General features: G+C 39.0%; 2 protein-coding genes across 3 annotated transcripts; one reads left to right on the forward strand and one right to left on the reverse strand.

Annotated features, from left to right (window-relative positions):
* Positions 1-403: 403 nt before the first annotated feature.
* LOC135695166 (steroid 17-alpha-hydroxylase/17,20 lyase) lies at positions 404-17,355 on the forward strand. Of its 2 annotated transcripts, none has more exons than XM_089109694.1 (3): positions 404-3,638; positions 13,331-13,866; positions 14,814-17,355. In XM_089109694.1, exons 2-3 carry the CDS (start codon positions 13,341-13,343, stop codon positions 15,782-15,784), a joined length of 1,497 nt encoding a protein of 498 aa, XP_088965820.1. In that variant the 5' UTR covers positions 404-3,638; positions 13,331-13,340; the 3' UTR covers positions 15,785-17,355. The 2 variants fall into 2 exon arrangements, with proteins under 2 accessions (XP_088965820.1, XP_088965821.1); XM_089109695.1 differs by having other exon boundaries at positions 404-1,517.
* On the reverse strand, positions 5,923-11,385 carry LOC148959789 (uncharacterized). The gene has a single exon (XM_089109791.1). The coding sequence runs from the start codon at positions 11,383-11,385 to the stop codon at positions 5,923-5,925; it is 5,463 nt and encodes a 1,820-aa protein (XP_088965917.1).
* Positions 17,356-17,363: the final 8 nt, after the last annotated feature.

The following is a 17,363-nucleotide window of genomic DNA, read 5'->3' on the forward strand; positions in this document are numbered from 1 at the left end:
CTTAACCGGGCTGCATGCAATGTGGAACGGGATCTTTTATTGAGTGTTTCCGCTCTACGGCGCATTTCTTATTTTTAAATTTTGCAATGCTAAAGGCCTATTAGGAAAATAAACATACATTGTTTGCTCGAAAGGTAACAGAACATGATTTGCCTGTGATTGTGAAGGACGCACCATTCCATGGCCAATTCGTGGAGAAGCAGTAGTGGAAATTTAAATTTTGTCATATTTTCAAACAATGTTCAGTCATTTGAATTGTGTCAGGTTTTGATGCATTTCTCTGATGATGCTACATAGGTATTGTAAGACTTGTTCTTTTACCTAGTGGCACACGCAGGCTGCGATAGCGGTGCTAACGAGGGGAGTGGGTTTGGAGGTGGATTTGGGATGGATTCGGGATAGGATTTGGTGGGATACTCCCCTCCCTGGCCTAAAATATTTGCTCCCCCCCCCTAAAGCCTAGTAGCTGGCGCCGCGACAGATTTCATCATTCATGTCCCGTTTATGAATACTGCCTAAGATGCCATTTAGTGACTGGATAATTTATGATCTTGCTGTTTACTTATGTGCACATTTAGAATTCAGTAAGATCCAATTCATCTTAGAACCTTTTTTATTTTTAACCACCCCCCCCCCCCCCCTTATCTCCCCCAATCTCTCTCTCTACAGAGATGTTCATGTTGAAAAAACAAGGTTTTGATATATACCAATAAGACTAATTTTATGGTTAAAAATTGTTTCCAAGCTAAATGAAATGATCCTTAAGATTTTAACAATTTTCCTAGCCCTAAAGGCTTACTTTTTAGTTTTTGCATAAAAATTGTGATGCTATTACTTTTATTAAAAATTACCATCACCTTTTGACATTTTTCCTAAACCTATAGTTTAACTGCCGAATTTGGCATCAAATTAAAGTTTCTATATTGATAAAATATAATCATAGAGCTGCCTCTATTGATGCTAGAAATGTTTTTGGAAGCTGTTTTAAATCGCTTACAGTTATTTTGAATGCAAGCAACTTCCATCCATTTTTGCAATTCTCCAATGCGAAATATGCAATTCTACATCAAAGGCGTGCACATATCTTGAAATAAAATCTGAGTGCTACAACCTTTTTTTAGAAGTACGTGAGGATAAAACTTGTACTAGGGGTATTTTTACTTTCATACATAGAAAGTAGGTTACGAAAAACGAAAATATACAGCAAACAGCGAAGAAAAAACGAAAACAAAAAGCAATATTCTGTGCCGTCCACTGCAGAAACAGACATGGCATCATCTGTAGCTTGCTGCACTTAACAATTGCATTAACAGTCAGTCAGAGTTTCATGTTTTAGCAGTTTTGATGATAAAGGTCCTGGATCATAATTTTAATTCAGAATAACTTTCTCTCAAGACAAAAACTGCAACAGCAACAAAAACAAGAGAAGAAACATATTCGCCAAAAAGAGAAAACGCTCAAACTCCATGGTAAACGAACTGGGCTAGTCGCAGGACATTGGCAAATAGGATTACAGTGTAAGTGCCTCTGCTTATAAATGTTTTACGAGCAAATTGATTCGTAAGGAATTTCAAATGAGGAAGCTTGCATAAAGACGCTATGAAAATTCATGGAAAGATAAAATGATGCCCTTAATATAGAAGGCTTTTAACTGGTGAAGACAAATTAGAAATATAATCAAGAAGGTTAAAGTACGCTTCGAGGTAGTCAAGTGCAGGGCAGTCATCCATGCAAGGTTTCCTCGTGCGCCCAATCACTCGATCGAGCTCCTCGTGAATTTTTTTCTGCGTCTCTGGCCACAGCACGGAGAAGGTAACAAAGTGCAGACAAGGGTCTGAGAAGTGCGATACACGTTCTTTTATTAGAAAGTTATCTCCGGTTTTTCAAAAAGTAAAGCAATTTTTGAGCAGGATCTTTGAAACCTATGAAAGTTGAAAATTTAGATGATAAAGAATTTCAAATAAATTTGCCGTGCAAGAGTGAAAAAGATCTCCTCCATCACTGAGCATGCTCAGAAACGTAAAATTTTCCGATTTTACGTTAATACAATGTTTAGTAATGGCTGAAGGCTGTGCTGAAAAACTATCTTGTAAAAAAATTGAATGGAAACAGAAAGCTTGTGAACTAGCAAAGATAGACTTTCCTGGCAAAAAGTTCAACTAGAAACCATGTGTTGCACTAAGTAAAAGTGTTAGTAGAATATTATAATGTTTTATAAAGACCTTGAAGTTCATATGGTAATTTTGAAGAAAAAGCTTTTTTACGATGCAAAAACCAACCCCAATATGAAAAAAGATATTTTTGCCCTTTTTAAACCATATGAGTCCTTGCGGTTTACTGGAAAGCGAAACTACACAATATAGTTCTGAGTGCACTCACCCTGAAGTTTATATGTTGGCTCCAATGAAAAAAACTCTTTGTATGACGTTAAAACCAACCTCGATATGAAAATATGACATTTTTGCGGTTGTTAGACCATTTAGTTCTTTGCGGATAACGGGAAATTAGGAGACAATAAAGCCCCGAGTGAATTCACCCCTTTAAGTTCATATGAAGGTTCCAAGAATTGGTCGATTGCTTCTCTTGTCAACTAATAGCCATACATGAATAATGTTTCGCCTTTTCTTATAATAAAACCATTTCAATTTAATTTTTATCCATTCAAAAAGATTCACTGCTTGGCTGCTCTAAAACAGGGGCTCAATCGGGTTGAATCAAATGCATTCTTATGATCTGTCATGAAGTTACAGGCCTGTTCACAAGATGACAGTATGATCCTACTGCAAGCTCTCAACGAAGAGTAGCCTTAGTAGGGCTATGCTCCTGTATACTCTTTAAAGTTTTTTTTTCGGTAACCCTACCCTTAGAACTACCCTAGCTGAGAAGAAGGGCTGTTCTAAAGCTGGCCCCAGTTTTGTCTTTGTAAACGCTCCACTAAGGATGACTTGCCTGCAATGGTCAACTTTAGATTGCAATTTACAGTCTTAGTCCGTGTTTCTACAACCTGTATAATATTGTTTGTAAAGGCTAGCTATAACTGACCCGGGACACAGGGTAAGCCTAGCGATTGGGTTACTCTACATCCAAAGACGTTAGAAGAGCTGCAAGGCAGAGGGTGAAGCACCAAGAGTAAGGGCAACATAAATGTTAAATGAAGAAAATGTAGAAAATTCTGCGAGCGCAAGGGGGCAGCCGAAATTCTCTACCAGATAGAAGAAACAATTTTTCTGTTACGAAAGGCAATGCATGCACTAAAAATGCAGGAAAAAATAATCCCACCCAACAGAAGGACGAAGCCTTCTGCACCAAAAAAACGCTTCGTACATGAGAGAGTTTGAGTTTTGACTTAAGAAAAGAAAAGATGAGAAAGTTTGAAGTTAGAAAATGTGATTGTCCCGCACAGTACAGCATTCTATGGGAAAGCTGTTGTCAGTGCGCATGAGCAATGACCCTGCGACGTTGATTGGTTTAAAAGGTCTTGTTGGAATATAAAGAGTCGGAGCCACCATCTCCTCATCAAGACCTAGTGCAAAGGTGGAACATTCTTGCTAGATAGAAGCTGCAAACGAAGAAGTTTTTCTTTGCTTGTCGTGCAAAAACCAGATTTCCAAGTATTCAAAGACAACGAAGCAGCCAAGGTAAGGCCCTCTATGTAGAGTTACAGAAAACAGTTGTTTCAATTCCAAAAGGCAAACGGAACAAATTCCAATCTAGATATTCACTAACCCTTATTCATTAACAGTTTCAGCATTTCAAAATGTCTTCTGTCTAATCACGAACTTTCCATTAATTCATAAACCAAAGGAGATAACAATTACAGCTTCAGTTTTTGAATATGACAAAGAAGTTTTGTTACAGAATCACTCGTTACAATTTTCTCCGTTAAAATTATTAACAAATGTGGGTAGAGGGCAACCGTTCGAGCTTATGTGCAAACTACACTGGGCGCTTAAGGACTCGAGCAGCCCTTGGGGGGTTTTTATGGGGGTTGGACAATTAGCAGTCGAACAGTTTTCAAAAAATGTCTCGAAAAGCAAAGGAGACAGAATACTTCTCTATATTAGTGACACAAAATTAAAAAGATACTTTAAGCAGGGATTATTTGTGTTTGCTACATTTAGATGCGAGGATGGCTCAGTAATTAGATGCGCTGACTACAAACCCAAGGGTCCGTGGTTCGAGTCCCTGGCATGACAAAACTTTCACCCAGAGTGGGGAGAGTCGCCAGTTTTCTGTAATTCCAGGGGTAGGAATCACGTGGTGTGGTCACATTGAGAGGAAGGACCAGGACACTGCTCGATGAGCATAAGCTTCTCAGTGTCCTAAAAGCTACTTTCGGATGCTAGGTAGAAACAAATACAAAAAAATGCAAATTTAATTTTATTGTCGATATGTCGAAATCAACATGTGTAGATGCATAATCTATCACTGGAAAACAAAATTTTGTGATTTAAGTTGTCTAGCATTTCATGCTCTAAATATTGCAACTCAGATCCGGTATGATAAGAGAAATTGTAAATCAAATTTCAGAGATTTGGTTTCATATTCAAACAAGTGTGATTTGGTCAACATTGAGAAAGGTTAAGGGCGTCAGAGCCTGACCTGAATTTAAAAAAATTATTGCATATGGACTTTACTTGAATAATTCAAAGCGTCGAAAATATATCTAGCCACTTATTGGATACATGAAAAAGTTGCTCTTTATGTTGAACACCTGAATTTTTGCACTTACATACAGGCAGATATTCACAGTCTGATTCAATTCAAGCAAGCTTTCTTAAGTACGGTTTCATCAAATCTAAACCAAAGGGTTTTAGCAGAATGTCACACTATCAATTAAGTACAGTGGAATCTCGATATAACGAACCATGGATATAACGAACTTCCTGGTATAACGAACTGAATTTCTGCTCCCTTGGATTCTGCCTAACAAACTCCTTATAAATTCTCTCGGTATAACAAACCCCGGATATAACGAACTCTCGTTATAACGAACCAATTTCTAGGTCCCTCCATCATAATGACCCTCGATATCTCGTAATTTTCATAAATTTTTCATCTGTCATTTTTTTATTCCATTTCGGTGTTCATTTATCACTTTCTTTTGGGGGAAAATCATTTTTATAATCGGCAAAACATGCTGATGATACATTTCAATCACTGACTGGTAGACTCAGAGCATGAGGTGAGAGTTTAATTGTGTCTGGAATCAGGGGCTCCTACACAGGGGGGCCTGGTGGTGCAGCTGCCCCTCCTGCCTTCTTCGAAGAGGGGCACAGTGGGCAAGAAGTGCCCTGAAATATAAGAAAATACTATAGAATCTTATCGATAACTGATGACCACTTTGACTACTCTCGTTATGTTAATATCTAATAGAAAATATTAGAAAGATGATAACACCAGCACAAAAATGTAGAGAATGAAAAGTTTGTCTGTGACAAGGTGGGCCACAGAAGAAGAGCGGCAAAGATTAAAGAAGATAAAGAAAAAACGTGTTCTAATGTGAATTTGAATCTGGGTTGTTTTTAATATTTAAACCTGATTTTCGTCACCCTGGTTCGTGGAATCCAAGCAGATAACACATAACGAATTACAACCCAATTCCAAACTTGACTCCAATAATTTTCTCAACTCAAAAAGGCTATTTGCAAAAGAATAATATATACAACGCAAACGTAACTCTATAATAACTTTCGTAGATTAAACTTAGTTCATAATTTGAACTCCATAACTCTCAACGTAACATAACTCTTTTTCGCAACATAACTCCTCAACTCCGCTCAACAACTACCAAACAAAACTCTATAGAAATAAAATAACGTCACGTGACGTACGCTAATTACAACACCCTCCCCCCCCCCCCCACAAAATAAGAAGAAAGGGTACTAACTAAACTGAAAAGATAAGCAAGTTAAGCAATGTTCAACAAGTTTTATTTACAATGATCTCTGGTACATCTTGATCACGAACGATAGTAATTTGAGGTTCTTCGGAATCTTGTTCAGTCACTTCTGATGAACTACGAATCTCGATCGGATATAACTTTTGTATAGGACGTTTTATTGTTATATGCTTCTTTGCACTGTTACTTGTAAGTAACTCTACTGCACGAACGACACCGTCCTTTCCCGGTAGTAATTTTGTTACTTTCTTCATTCGCCAACGTTGGCGTGGTAATTTACTTTCGTGTACGTATACTATATCACCAATGTTGATACCCGAAGTTGTCTGTTTTCCGCAATTATGAAACTCACGTAATGACGTGAGATATTCTTTTTTCCAAGATTTTCGAAATTTATCTATGACTGACGCTAAGTACCTGGAACGTTTACTCAGCTTCAAAACTTCTGAGCCCGTTTCTTCTTCCCCGCACGATGTTCGATCGAGAAGTCTTCGTCCCATGAAAAGATGAGCTGGTGTTAATGGGACTGCACCCAATTCATTATACATATAGGTTAACGGACGAGAATTGAGAACTCCTTCAATTTCAATAAGTTCTGTTTCCAGTTCCTCATAAGTTAATTTCGCGTTACCCAAAGATTTCTTGAGACATCTTTTGACCAGACGCACACATATTTCAAAAAAACCACCCCACCAACTGGCCAGGGGAACGTTAAACTTCCATTCAAACTGAACACGTCTGCTATGAATAAAGCTGTGAACTTTCGCATCCTTGAATGTTTTCCCGTTATCAGATACGATAAGAGAAGGTATCCCTCGGCGACCAATAAGACGCTTTAAACAACGTATAAACGATTCTCCTTCGAGATCAGGTACAAGCTCGAGATGTACCGCGCGACTATTTGCACAAGTAAATAGAGCAATATAGCATTTATTCATATTTGTATCTTTAGCATAGATGTCTTTGACGTAAAGCGGTCCGGCAAAATCGACTCCAATTTTTGAAAACGCATAAGTGTCTGAAACTCGAAACTCTGGCAGTGCCGGTGCTACTTGTGTACCGTACGCTCGACCTTCTATCTTTTTACAATGTACACACTTCGAAATTATTTTCTTCACCTTCTGTCGGCCCTTAATGATCCAAAACGACGCTCGTACTTCATTTAGGGTCTCACGTAGCCCGTTATGTTTGACAATTATATGGGATTCCCAAATAACCAAATCCGTGAAATGATGCTTACGAGGCAACAATATTGGAAATCTCGTTTCATACGGAAGATCCGCGTTTTCGATTCGTCCCTTACACCGAATTATGCCTTTATCGTCATAAAATAATCCAAGCAAGTTTCTCGATTTCTCAAAATTCGTTTCTTGAGGAATGTAACTTTGAACCTCGTTAATCCAAAGCTCACGAGCTTTCTCGATTTCATCCAGAGACAACATTTGCTTCGTTTCAATTGAGTCTTGATTCAATTTGGATTTTAAATTCTTTATGAACCTGAGAATATATGCAGTAACACGAAGGAGACGTTGTAAACTACTGTACCGCTCGCACTGAATCAAATCCTGTAATTTCAATGAAGGTTTACTTTTAGTATAAACCAATAAAGCCATCACGCTTTCTTTATTTGTCCCCTTTAATACATTTAACTCGTTACTCATGCCCTTTTTTGCAATATCGTAACTCAACACGTTTGGCCACGTGGCCTCTGAACTCCTTAAAAATTTAGGCCCTAACCACCAAAGTTCATTTTCAACAATTTTTGTCCACTTGATACCACGAGATGCAATATCACTCGGATTTTGATCGCTGGGACAGTATCTCCAACAGTTTTTTGGCGCAAGCTGGCGAATTTCATTAATGCGATTTTGTACGTACTGCTTTAATGTTTTGTTTTCTCCGAATATCCACCAGATGACAATTTGCGAGTCTGACCAACAAAATGTTTGGTCAATGTTCAATGTAGCGCTCAACGCGTCCGATACCGTTTTCATAAGTCTGGCAAGAATTAATGCCCCCATAAGTTCCAAACGTGGAACTGATTCCGATTTCAAGGGACTTACGCGCGTTTTCGACGCAATTAAATGAGATACAACTCTTGATGACGTTTCAACTCTTAAGTAAACGCTTGCTGCGTATGCTACTGTACTTGCGTCCGAAAAACCATGCAATTGAACTGATTTTATGTCTGAAACCTCGACCTCATGCATCACGGAACGAGGTAATTCGATTTTCAAAACCGATCTTATGTCGAGAATGATGTCACGAAATTTCTGTGCAATTTTATCATGCACTGGAGAGTCCCAGTTTTCTTTTATCTTACACAACTCTTGAAAGAGGCATTTTAAAGGCAGGATTACTGGCGATATCAATCCTAATGGATCATAGAATTTGGCTGTAGTGCACAGAATTGACCTTTTTGTAACCATAGTAATCGATGTATCTCTTACAATTTTTTCAAAGTCAAGTTTCAACGAATCTGTAATTAGATTCCAACCAATTCCCAATACCTTTGTATCTGGTTGTTCGTGATTGGGATCTTCCAGCACATTAGCGTTTTCTGAAACGGGGGTGTACAAGGCCCGATGTTTTTTAATTCTTTCTTTTAATTCCTTGTTATTTGTAACCCATTTACGAATGTTAAACCCGACTTTGTGAAGAGAGTCCTTCAGCTTTCTATACGTTTCGAATGCTTCATTGTTGGTAGAGAATGAGGATTGATAATCGTCAACGTATAACGATCTCAGTGTATTGTACACAAACAATGGGTCATTTTTCCCTTCGGTCATTATATGCTTACGCAATGTGGCGTTTAAAACAAATGGAGAACTAGTCAATCCAAATACGAGGCGCGTAAAGCGTAATTTTATCAACTCAGGATTCTCACTGCTCACGTCATTTACCCATAGAAACCGTAGAAAGTCGCGTTGCTCAGGGGGAATTTCGATATTAAGAAAGGCTTTTTCAATATCGCCGGCAATTGCCACCTTATGTATTCGGAAACGTAGTAATATATCCAAAATCATTGGCGTTAATGATGGGCCTTGTATTAAACAGTCATTAAGGCTAACTTCCCCTGATCTTTTACAGCTAGCGTCATAAACTATGCGCAATTTTGTCGTGGTTCTATCTTCTTTTAATACTTCATGATGTGGAAGATATGTTACATGACCCGGTTCATAGTTTTTTTCGATATCCAAAGTCTTGTCAACTATTTCAACAACACCTTCCTTTAACTGATCGTGAATAACCTTATCGTACTCGTTTAAGATTGTTGGTTTGTTACTTAACCGTTTCAAAACTGAATGCAACCTGTTTTTGCATAACAGAAAATTGTCTGAAATAGGCTCGTGTTCGGGTTTAAACGGCAATTTTGCTTCATAACGCCGCCCATTAAACTCAATTTCATTTTCCATGTAATTATCACAGAATGCTGGTGATTCTGATTTTACGCCTATACTTTCATAGTCCCAGAATTTATGAATTTGTTCATTTACTTCACTGTCACTATTGACTACTAAACACTCCGCCTTGAGAATGTGTGACACGGTTAAATGGGTCGAGAACCGATGATCATTTGCATAACTAGGAGGCGTATCAACAGGGCCAGAAAGTACGTAACCTAGTTTGCTTTTCATTGCAATGGGTCCATCTCCCATTTCCCCCCGTGTGACTTGACCATCGATTAAGGACCAATAATGATCTAATCCAATCAGCAATTGAATTTCCAAAGAATCATTGTTATCAGATTGGTCTGCTAATGGCAACCGACTCAAATGCTCATATTTTCCATAAGCAAACGCAATGTTTTGATTTATAATAGGTTCATACACATGATCAACACAATAAGCAGTTATAACAACCCTTTCACCATTAAAACAATGAACCACTAATTGTACTAGTTCAGCTTCTAGAATTTGGCCTTCATTTCCAAAAGTGTTAATTAAAATTGTTTCCTTGCCAATCGGTGATAAATTCAAAGCCTTTTTTACCGACTTACTCAAGTACGATCTTTGAGAGCAAGAATCAAATAACATTCTCACCTGACAAGTACCATCCTCTTTATCAGAAGGATTCGACACAGATCCTTGTGCTGTTGGCATGAGAAACTGTTTTTTGTTCATATCATGATTTACCAATAAATTTGTAGTGGCTGGTTGTTTAGGTATCATACCCTTTGATGAGGCCTTATCCTGTCTAGCAATCCCAGATTGATTTCGATTAAATCTCGAATTCCTATTGTTGCCACAAATCGAGGTATGATGTCGCCCACCGCATACTCTGCACTTGCCTGTTGTCATGCAATCTCTCGCAATGTGACTCCCCTTCATACATAGAAAGCATCTGCCTTTCTGCCGTAAAACCCTTCTTCTTGCAAATGGGTCTGTCACCGACGTGCACCGATCCCAGAAATGTAGGCCTCCGCAAAATACACACGAGGGTTCCCGCTCACCTTGGTAACTTGCTCCTCCTTGGTTATAAAAAACAGAGGTCGTTGATGGTTGAATCTGATCAACTTTTTTTGTATTCCTCCTGCCCTCAGTAAACGAATTTGCAGCCCCAGCCATCGTACTGTACTCGCATCTTTCTCTTAACTGCAACTCCTTTCCAAATTCCTGCATAACCCCATCCAGATCCCATTCTTCCGATAAATTTCTTGTTAATGTTATTCTCAATTCTGGCGAAATCTTTGACACAAGAATAGGTGTTACAAATGTTCCATAACTATCGGAATTGATTCCAATACCTCTTAAACTCCGTATAACGCCTTCCGTTTTATCGTAAAGGGTCCTCAGCTGCTGAACGCTACTCGACTGTACATTCGGTAAATTTATCAAGGATTCCATATGACGTGAAATAATTATTTGTTTATTTCCAAATCGTGATCTGAGCAACTCCAAAGCTTCAGTGTAATTCGCATTAGTTACATTAATGCCGGTTAACGTATCCTTCGCAATTCCACTCAAACAATTTAGTAGATACCGAAACTTGTCCACAGGCTCCAAATTTGGATGGCTATCAACAGTTGACAAAAAGCTGTCGTAAAACGGAGTCCATTTCTCCGGATCTCCATCGAATTTCGGTAGCTCGAGACTTGGGAGTTTACGTCTACATCCTTCTCCCGTTGATGATAAACGTGACGAAGACATAGATTCTGAGTTTTTCGATCTCTCTTTCTCATCACGACTGATTATCGATTCAATTATGCAGATAACGTCTTGTACATTGCTTTGGAATTCACCCTTTTCGACGATTTCTTTCTCTATTTCTTCTTCATCTATGATGTCTTCAGTTTTTTCATCTAATGTTTCTATTATACTCAATTGCTTTTCAAACGTAATTTTTGCCGAATTTAATTTTGCGATCCATTCCTCGGTAGGATTCGTATTGTTATCCATTAGGCCATTGACAGTTTTAATAGTGTTCCGCACGTGAAGGCGATGTCCGTTTCGCGATTTCACCAACTTTCTCAGCTCCGCCATAACGTCAAAGTTCCAAATAAATGTTACTGTACAACTCTCCGAGTTCCCGGGTCACGGCACCATAATGTGAATTTGAATCTGGGTTGTTTTTAATATTTAAACCTGTGTTTCGTCACCCTGGTTCGTGGAATCCAAGCAGATAACACATAATGAATTACAACCCAATTCCAAACTTGACTCCAATAATTTTCTCAACTCAAAAAGGCTATTTACAAAAGAATAATATATACAACGCAAACGTAACTCTATAATAACTTTCGTAGATTAAACTTAGTTCATAATTTGAACTCCATAACTCTCAACGTAACATAACTCTTTTTCGCAACATAACTCCTCAACTCCGCTCAACAACTACCAAACAAAACTCTATAGAAATAAAATAACGTCACGTGACGTACGCTAATTACAACATGTTCCCTCAGAAATACTCCAAGAACCTAAGGAGGATTGATCGGTATAAATACTTAGCAGGCAATCACAATTTAACAACCAGCTTATTATAACAGCCATGAATTTTATAAAACAAAGTATTGTGAATAGTGACAAGGCTATTTAATAGCCATTTTTACTTATGGATAATTCCGTCAACATTGTATTTATGTTTGATGGTAAAAATCCCAGCTGTATGGTTGGCACATGTTCAAGTCAATATTATATCATGTTACAACAGATGAACATTATATCAGATGAACAACAAACATTTAGTTGTGGATCAAAATTAGCCAATGAGAAGAACGCAAGCATATGGCTGGTAAAGTTGTCCAATCAGTTCTACATGCCTATAGAAAAATCACCATAGAAGTCCAAAAGTGGAAACGAATATATTTTTCGAATAATTTTCTAAAATTCTTCATAGCCTACACCAAGCCCTCCCGTATACTTTTGAAAAAGAAGAAATGGGATTTAGCTACATGACAGGATACTAGAATGCATTTGGCTCAACCCGATTGAGCAGCTGTTTTGGAGCACCCAAGCATTGAATCTTTTTGAAGTGATAAGAATGAAATTGAATCTTCTTGGTTTTTATAAGAAAAGGCAAAGCATTATCCATAAACTAACTTGGAAATTGATACATAATCCAGTATTGTTCGTTGAAGTTGGCTATTGAATGGCTAACAGTTGGCACAAAAGCTACCAGACATTACCTGGAACCAGCATATAAACTTCAAAGGATGAATTCACTCGGGGCTTTACTGTCTAGTTTTACTGTCCAGTAATACACATAGAACTAAATGGCTTAACAAGGGCAAAATGTCATTTTTTTACATTGAAGCTGGTTGAATGAGGTCCTCGTTAGACTCGTTTTACTTTCTATAGAGAGCTTTTCTCCTAGGAGCTTACCGACTCCAAGGACGACCCTAAAGATAACTCAAGTGGTTGAAGCCCTATAATTAGGCATGTGAATGAAAAGAATCTATTTCAAATTTGTTCTAGAAATAGAAGGCTTCCAAAGCAGACATACCCCGGGCTCTTCTTGCACCATAATGATAATATACTTTAAACATTATTTCTTGTTTCAGCACTTAAAAGAACCAGCAAACATGACAATAATGATTTTCTTGACAACAACTGAGAACTGAAGTTAAAGCTTATGTGATGTCACACTCAAAATAACAATACAGCAATACAAACATTGAAGACAATTTTTCGAATTTTTCGTTCTTTCTCAATTAGGAAACTTGTACGATTCTTTTCCAAAAGAAAATTTCACAATCGACCTGGCCAGATCTCAGGCAAAAAGACACATCAGCAAAGAACAATTGTTAAAACTGTCGATTTAAGGGTGACATGAACCAAGCTGCTCCATGGTTTCATTATTTTATTTCAATCCACAAACTCTCAGAGCATGGTACTTTTATGGACCAACCACCCTAAATTAACATACCTGTTCCACTTTATAGCTGTTTAAGTAACAGATTTTTGAAAGTCTTGCATCTTTCTGCAGCCCTATCAAAATGGTCATCGAGACAGTTATCGTGGCAAGCTTGGTCCTGTGTGCTCTCCTCTACGCGAATATCTTCATCCGCCCAAAATCTTTCCCGCCCGGCCCGATCCCGCTCCCCGTTATTGGAAGTATCCACCTTATTGGCAGTGAACCCCAGAAATCATTGAAGGCCCTTGCAAAGAAATATGGCGATGTGTTCAGCGTGTATTTTGGAGGTTGGCCTGTTGTCGTCATAAGCAGCATTGAAGCAGCAAAAGAGAGTTTGATTCAGAAATCAACTGATTTTGCAGGAAGGCCTGTTTCCTACACGGGGATAGAAGCAGCAAAAGGACATAAGACAGGGCGAGGCATTGACATCGTGTACTCTGATTATGGACCATATTGGCAAGCCATAAGAAAACTGGCGCACAAAGCACTCAAAATGTATGGGGCCAACAGAGTGCAACTTGAGAAAACAATCAACACACACATAGATGAGCTGATAGAAAGGTTTGCAAAGATCGACAGCCAATGTTTAGATCCAAAGAGAAATTTTGGTAAGTTGTTATCAGTAAAATATTTCAAAACTCTGTGTGACCGGGGAGTCGCAGTATGGAGTGATATCCGATCTTTGATTGCTAGCATTTTCAAATAATGGAGTTTTTGATATTGGTGACACTGCTGTAAGTATTTTTAAATTCTTCTTTTCTGAATCAACGTATAGGTAATAGAAACAGAAACAATACCTGTCAAGCACAATATCATTTGGGGGTTTCTTGATAAGGATGCTTATGGCATGAAGTTGCTGAGCTCGGGTCAGTACCCTGGGTGCCAGAGCCTCAGAGAGTCAAAGAATGGAGAACGAGGGAAGGAATTCTCCTTCGCAATTCCTTCCCCCGTTCTTCATCCTTTGACTCTCTGAGGCTCTGGCACCCAGGGTATCGGGCCAGCTGCAGTAAATGGAGTTTTGACATTGTGCTAACCCAACTAAAAGGCCTTTGTCATGCTTCAATATTATCGCCACAGCTACAATCGCATCCAAACTTAGTCAGTGTCAAAATCAGCAGGAGACCAATCTGATCCAGAGGTTTTTCAGGATATAGGAAGCCATGTTGCTCTTGTAGAAGACTGTTGTAACAGAAGATCTTGAGTGTATTTTCTAGGCTATTCCGTCTTGGTACGGCTAGCAGTTGCATTAACAACGGTTCTGACGGGCCAGGTGTAAATGGAAAGCCTAATTGTGCACATTTAATTTCAGTTCCCAATGGTCTTGGTCTCATACAAACGCTGCCTAAGATTAAAGGGATTCGTATCGCATGGTTAGAAGCAAACCGTACCGGTCCAAAATTTTCGTGTCAACGCAGCCTTGGGATAGTTAGAAGGGCTCCTGAATGCAAGTGCATGGCTAGGCCAGGGATGAACCCCAGTATGCTTTGCGCAACCGTAATAATTGAGTTCTGTACCATGCTAAATAAGATACTAACTGTGGTTTTTTTCTTTATAGCCCTTGTATCCACTAATGTCATCTGCCAGATTGTGTCTGGGTCAAAATACAACATAGATAACGAAGAGTTCATAGCAATCATGCACTCTAATAAACTATTGTTCGAAGGCATTGTGGGAACAAGTGGTGTCGATTTTCTCACGTGGTTGAGACACTTTCCAAATCATAATGCCCGTCTGATAAAAGAATCTGAAAGTCTGCGGGACCCAATATTGGCAAAGTGGTTAAAGAAACACCGCGAGACATTTGAGAAGGGAAACATCCGCGATTTCACTGACGCATTGCTTGATGCCGCAGATGAGGAAATAAAACAAAACAAATCTAGTGACAGATACCTGAAGGAGGATAATATGATGATGATTATGGCTGATGTTTTCAATGCGGGCATTGAAACAACAACCACAACTATGAATTGGTTTGTTGCCTTCTCCGTACTGTGGCCAGAGACACAGAAGAAAATTCACGAGGAGCTCGATCGAGTGATTGGGCGCACGAGGAAACCTTGCATGGATGACCGCCCTGCACTCAACTACCTCGAAGCGGCCATTAATGAAACCGCACGGATGGCATCTGTTTCGCCGCTTGCCGTTCCACACTCTACCACCTGCGACACATCCGTTGCTGGCTACAAAATCCCGAAGGGTACACACGTTTTTTACAATTTGTACGCCATGCACCACGATGAGCGTCACTGGGTTGGTCCAGAAGACTTCCGACCCGAGCGATGGCTGAATGAAGAGGGCAATTACGTTGCAGGCGCGCACGACTCTTTCCTTCCATTTTCAGCCGGAAAAAGAGTATGTTTTGGAGAAGCACTGGCTAAAATGGAGCTTTTTCTAATTCTTGCTAAAGTTTACCAAAGGTTTGAATTTCTGCCAGGCAACAATGAGGATCTACCCAAAGTTGATGGCTTTGTTTTTGTCACACATGAACCAAAACCGTACAAGATCCAGGTCCGCAAGCGGCTCTAACCCCCCAGATACATGCCAAGCTTGCCAGATTCACGTATCTGTATGCTCTTTCACGATATGTAATCTAAATTTAATAGAATGGTTAAATGTTCGACTGCATGTACAAAATCACACGTAATCGAATGATCTCTAGCCAGGCAGGCATAAAAAATTAATGATTGGATTCACACAAATATTAAGGCACTACCAAACTAAAATGTTTGATCGTTAGTATCTACCTAAAGCCATTTGGGCTTATTTAATCCTGACAATGCTATCAATGCCATTATGTTATCTATTTCAGGCCCGTAGCCAAGGGGTGGCATGGGGTGGCAATGCCACCCCTGGAGTAAGAGAATTGCTTGTTTGGGTCTCTTATTATCCATATATTACCCATATATTATGTTTATTGGGGCCTTTTAAGATGGTGCCTGGCGCTCAAGAAAAACTTTCGCTTCTCAGCAAAACTTGGAAAAAGACTTGCTGAAACGTCTGCCTGCAACAGGTCTGGGGATTTGCCACCCCTACTCTACAGGCCTGGCTACGGGCTTGATCTATTTAGCAATTAACATTAACTGCCAAAGGCAATAATTCGGAATCCAAGCAGATGAGTCGGAATTATTTCTTGTATTCCACAAACAGGGTATCAGGGGCGTCGCGACCGGGGGGTGTGGGGAGGGGTGTCACACCACCCCAATAGTATCTCGATAGGAAATTTCAGGTAAAATCCCCCAGTTGAAGAAACGCTTTAGGTATTTCAGCGACCTTCATGTATTTACATAAAAAAAGGATCAAGCAAAGATAGTTGCTCCTTTGGCTAAATATGATATTTCTTGATATGAAGGAAGATAAAAAAACTAATGACTTAAATATTTGAAGATTTCTTGTTGGCACAAAATCTAGAAATCCAGGCACTCTTTAGGTAAAATTGTGTCTTGTGTCCATTTCCCCTAAAAAGACACAAGGCATGCTAAGATGGAAAGAGGGATCTAAATTGGCAACCAGTGCCGCTTGTTACCTAGCTTTAGAAGTAATTGCCAACATGGAATTTTGAAGACCACGGCGAAATTGTACCAGTTGTTTTTATCTGCTGTTCAATTTGTTTGCAAAAATAAAAGAATTTTCGATAGGATTAGGAGGATTACATTAGTAAAATTTACTTAAAAAAAGGGCATTTTCCATGGAACTGGAAGCATCAAAATTCGAAAATTTTCTGCCGCCTCGGGTAGTTGCCCGTCCCGGTAGACAGATTTGGCAAAACTATTAGGAAAGTCCGTTATTATCATTTCAAAATGAATGTTGTGAATTATATGCCACACAGTTAGATTGACAAAATGTATTGCAGAGGTTCGTGACAGCAACTTGATAATTTCAGGTAATTATTTTTTAATCAGGTAAATTTGTAGTCCACACTACCCCCAAACAAGGCTTGCCTCGCGACGGCCCTGCAGGCTATTCCTATAAAGCTAGAGTGATAAATCAAAGAGACTTTCAGACAAGACAGACGTAAATCAATCATTGAACACTGAAGTGAACTCTAAGCCTTGTAATCTACCCAGAATGATCTTTGTTAATTATTTCATAGGGAGAGTTCCTATCC

This window comes from Rhopilema esculentum, chromosome 8, assembly GCF_057945365.1.
Source record: "Rhopilema esculentum isolate cy_ngs chromosome 8, ASM5794536v1, whole genome shotgun sequence".
NCBI classification, from domain to species: domain Eukaryota; kingdom Metazoa; phylum Cnidaria; class Scyphozoa; order Rhizostomeae; family Rhizostomatidae; genus Rhopilema; species Rhopilema esculentum.